This window comes from Anarrhichthys ocellatus, unplaced genomic scaffold, assembly GCF_004355925.1.
Source record: "Anarrhichthys ocellatus isolate YVR2014 unplaced genomic scaffold, GSC_Weel_1.0 scaffold58, whole genome shotgun sequence".
In the NCBI taxonomy this organism is placed as follows: domain Eukaryota; kingdom Metazoa; phylum Chordata; class Actinopteri; order Perciformes; family Anarhichadidae; genus Anarrhichthys; species Anarrhichthys ocellatus.
The window spans coordinates 708,310-712,581 of NW_022280088.1; the positions used below are offsets into that span (position 1 = coordinate 708,310).

Genomic DNA, 4,272 nt, shown 5'->3' on the forward strand with positions numbered 1-4,272 from the left:
GGACTACAGATGTGAATTAGCTTAAAGCTATAATCTGGTACAGTGCATCAAATGGTGACATAAAATAAATAAATAAAAATAGCCTCGGGCAACTTTAGTCATGACATAATGTGTTTGGTAATTCAATGTTTTGCAAATACAATTTATCGAACACATTTTTAAATGAGGATTTTAAATATGTTAATGTTGGAACTACTACAGTATGAAAGCAGAGTATGTGACAAAGAGTGACATTAAATGGTATACGCTTTACCTTTTTGTTATGCCTGATCATGAGGCTGACCCTAACGCAGCTGCCTGTACAACATCAAAAACTTGATGCCTTCAGTCTGGCTGCTAATTAAGAAGCAACAAACAACCTGTCACAGCTGCAAATTAATCAGTTAATAGATAGCACAGCGATTAAGGATTGTCTTATTTGAAAGAGGTATACTATGTGGGTGGACAGTCTAATCCAGGACAGTACTAACTTTTGAATCTAAGTAAAGAAAATAAGGAAACAAACATGAAAAAAAACAGATTATTGACATTGCTTGGATACAGTAATGGATGCATGAGAGGAGTGAAGCAGTCTTCCTGTCTGAGCTTTTGCTTTTGGAGGAGACAGTTGATAGGCCGTGCTGATCTTTTATGGTAATGACGCAGATTAGTTACACAGATTTAACAAATGTTATTCTTTTCATTTGTGTTATCACAGACAAATCAACTGTGCAGCTCGGCTCTTTACAAGAACTGATGGCAGAGTTGAGTGATGGCACCGTAGGCTAAGACTGTATTGTGACACCTCATGGATGTTTCAAATAGCCAGAATGCTTTCATTACTCACCCTACATTGGTATTTAAATCTTTCAACTAAACCCCCCCCCCCACTTCCCTCAAACTTTTACATTGTGCTTTAGCTCTTCCGTCATTCCGTTAACATGGAAATAACACAGGAGAACCAGTCCTGCAAGATCTGTCAGAGGTTTGAAAAGGAAGAATTTCTGGTCTGTCTAACAAAACTCTCAGTTACTGACAAGACTTAACTTCCATCTTCACGTCTTCAAGGTGTCTGGTACCTTCTTAGTGTCAGCTCTTACCATTCATTGAAGAATTGTTGCGAATATAACAATATTTTCTGCACAGTTGGACTCCACTGAGGTAAGAAAGCAACAATGTATATTGACATGGATGTACATATAAAATGTCAACCATAAGAAATCAATTAACTTTTTACCTTAAAAAAGGCTGTATATGGGGTGCCATAAATGTAGCTTTAGTTTTTTCAATGTTCAACCCATGCAAAAATACTTATGTACTTTGGATTTGGTGGTTTTCTGTACCACTTTTTTGTGACTGTGAATTGAATTGTGTGATTTTTAATGAATGCATTTCAATTTGGGGTCAGAAAGAAAGAAATTCTAATTCTAATTCACAATCTGTGCTTTTCCTTTAAGATGTGTAAAACATTTACCTCTCATTTTTATTGACTCTTCTTAACTTTTCAGGTATTTGCTCCGATACACCTTTGATTATTAAAAGTAACGGCTATGATTCTGAAGGCTGTAACAGTTAAACATTCAATAGCCTATATACTAATGGATTGTGATGCTTGGCTTGTCGGGGTGTGGCTGCTATCTTGCACCTTAATGTTCTGTCAGCTGTATATAATGAATATAAAGATCAGAATGTCCTGTGTTGTAGCCGCTGAGATTGTCTAATGGGAATTAATTTAACTCTTGTAAAATAATTGCTTTATTTGACAAATATAAATATTTATGTCATAAAATTATAATAATAATAATTAAATAATAACAAAAAAATGGCTTCTAATTGGAGAAAAGGTATAAAGTAAAGAAATGTATTCTGATCCAAATTACTTAAAACAAATTCAGTTTTTCACAGACAATCTCAAACTGAAAGGTTGACGCATACATAGCTTAGACAGATCAATACCACATCAGGATGTCTAGCAAGTTCAATAATGACTTAGTTTGTCTCTCTTATATTAATAATCCTACAAACCATAAGTGTATCAATATCAGATGATATTAAAATGTTGGAGCCCAAAGGTAGCAGAGTCCAGATCAAAATCTAATTGAGACAAGATAATTGAGAAGATGATGGGTTGTCTTTGTCATTATATGTATTGTTATTGTCTACTGAGCTGGTATCAAAAAGCAGGTGTTTGAAAAAGACCTGACAGACTCTTGTGTCTGATTTTGGCCTATATGAGATGTATTAAAGGTGACAGAAATGTGAATTGAATCCACACAGACAGTCGAAATGCCTCATAAACTGGTCAGCGGTCACATAAATTATTTCCTTTGAGAAATATAAATGGATCATATTGTGCTTTAGGCTGTGCATAAATTGAACTGAGCTTAGTCTTGTAGGCGTACCATACACTTGCTGTTTGAATCAGCCCTGGAGGTGTGATAATATCTGACAAAGTGAGACATGACAAAGTTACCCAATCTCGTCTCTCCAGAATGTTGACATACCCGATCCTGCCGTTTCTCACACTCAGAATGTGTTAACTGTCTTAAGCATGGCGACATTATGAGGATGAGTTTATCAGTGCGTCAGTGCCACACAGAGGAAGATGAGACCTTTTTTTTTTTATTATACTGCATTTGAGTTGCTATATCATAGGCTTTGTTTGCTGCTTATTAGGTGCACTTTGTTAGAACTAATACAACAGCCTTGCAATAAATCCTACAAAATGGTTATTCGGTTTAGTTTTTCTTGAAACAGTTTTAAAAGATGTGTTGATTCAAATCTATAGTCACTTCACAGGATGTTACTTGTGCTGTTGAATTGTATTTGTCACACTAAGAGATGTTTCCAATGTGCATCATCCTTATTGATATCAATGGGGTGAAAGAATACTCGAAATTTCACTTTAAATTACACACTTCTAACTATAACATCCAACTGGTCTTTCAGTTTAATCAAAACCTTTTTAAAAACAGCTTCTACTAAAACTGAACGTCATAACCTTTATGAATGAATTTATTGGAGAGCTGTTGTGTTAGAATGCATTATTTTAAATCTAGGTGTACGCAGTAAACTGGCAAATTATTGTAACCTGTATTCAAATTATATCAGTCTGCATATTGGTTCTGCATACTAAACTTTATTTGCAATGTATTTATAATGTGTTCTTGATATTTCACAGGAACCAGAAAAAAGGAGGATGGATCCTCTGATAATTGTTCTCCTGTTAGCAGGTATTTGTTGCAGTGCATGCTTCTGTGTGGGTGTAACTATGGAGCTTTTTTTCCTATTTTTATTCAAGAGTGTGCTTTTTCAATTTGAGAGCATAACTTATTAAATTCACGTTCAGATTTTGTGATGCTTTCCTTCAGAACCCTGTCCTCACACTGAAATAGCCCCGGCGTGCGCATGGATTTGCTCTGCTTCTGCTTAAACTGTATGCTTGCACGCAGATATATTGTTGCTTGCACATATTTCCTGTGGTCCAGCTTTAGCCCTTCTCCCCACACTCAGGCTGCTTCTTCATGTTTGTGAAATGTCTGCTCTCAGAGTTCTCCTCTGCTCTTGGATTTTTTGTGCAAGAACCTGATAAAAATTCCCCAAACAATAGTATGCCAGGTGAAGTGTTGACCGATGCGATGATCCCTGCCTTGTTGCGATTGCGTTCGCTTTACTCCCTGACGTCGGTCACTCTTTAACCTGGTTAATCACCTGCCTTCCTCAAATGCTTTATGATATTGCTTTATATATATATATATATATATATATATATATACGTATATCAGCACACCGCCCATGTTTTTACAGGGTTATTGCACAAAAAAAACAAAGAGCAGAGGAGAATTCTGAGAGCAGATATTTTACAAGCAAGCAGCAGCCTAAGTGTGAGGAGAAGGGCTGAAACTGGATCAAAGGAAATCTGTGCAAGCAACAATATATCTGAGTGCAAGCATACAGTTTGAGCAGAAATCCGAGCACAGGGTCTATTTAAGTGTGAGTACAGGGGTTTGAGGGAAAGCCTTACGAAAGTAATACATGTAAAAAGAAAGACCTTACTCTGAAATAAAGCTAGACAAAATGCTTGATATGTGATAGAACGAGAGAGTAATAATGACTTCATAATCTTTATTTTCAGCAGTCATTACACCAATTCAAGCCTCAGCTACAGTTGCACCTTCAACATCAGCAGTCAACATGACCTCACCACCAATCAACATGACCACACCACCAATCAACATGACCTCGCCACCAGTCAACATGACCTCACCACCAATCAACATGACCTCACCACCA

The 4,272-nt window shown here is 36.5% G+C and overlaps 1 protein-coding gene across 3 annotated transcripts in view; it reads left to right on the top strand.

Moving 5' to 3' along the window:
• The first annotated feature begins 943 nt into the window (after positions 1 to 943).
• Positions 944 to 4,272, top strand: part of LOC116396636 (mucin-2-like) — a 10,204-nt gene continuing 6,875 nt past the window's right edge. For 2 of the 3 annotated variants that reach the window (XM_031871372.1, XM_031871374.1), the window contains exons 1-3: positions 945 to 1,140; positions 3,161 to 3,212; positions 4,115 to 4,257. In XM_031871372.1, coding sequence (XP_031727232.1) covers positions 3,179 to 3,212; positions 4,115 to 4,257 — 177 coding nt within the window. In that variant the 5' untranslated portion in view covers positions 945 to 1,140; positions 3,161 to 3,178. Of the gene's footprint in view, positions 1,141 to 3,160; positions 3,213 to 4,114; positions 4,258 to 4,272 lie in introns of all 3 variants that reach the window. The other variant, XM_031871373.1, reaches the window with a different exon arrangement.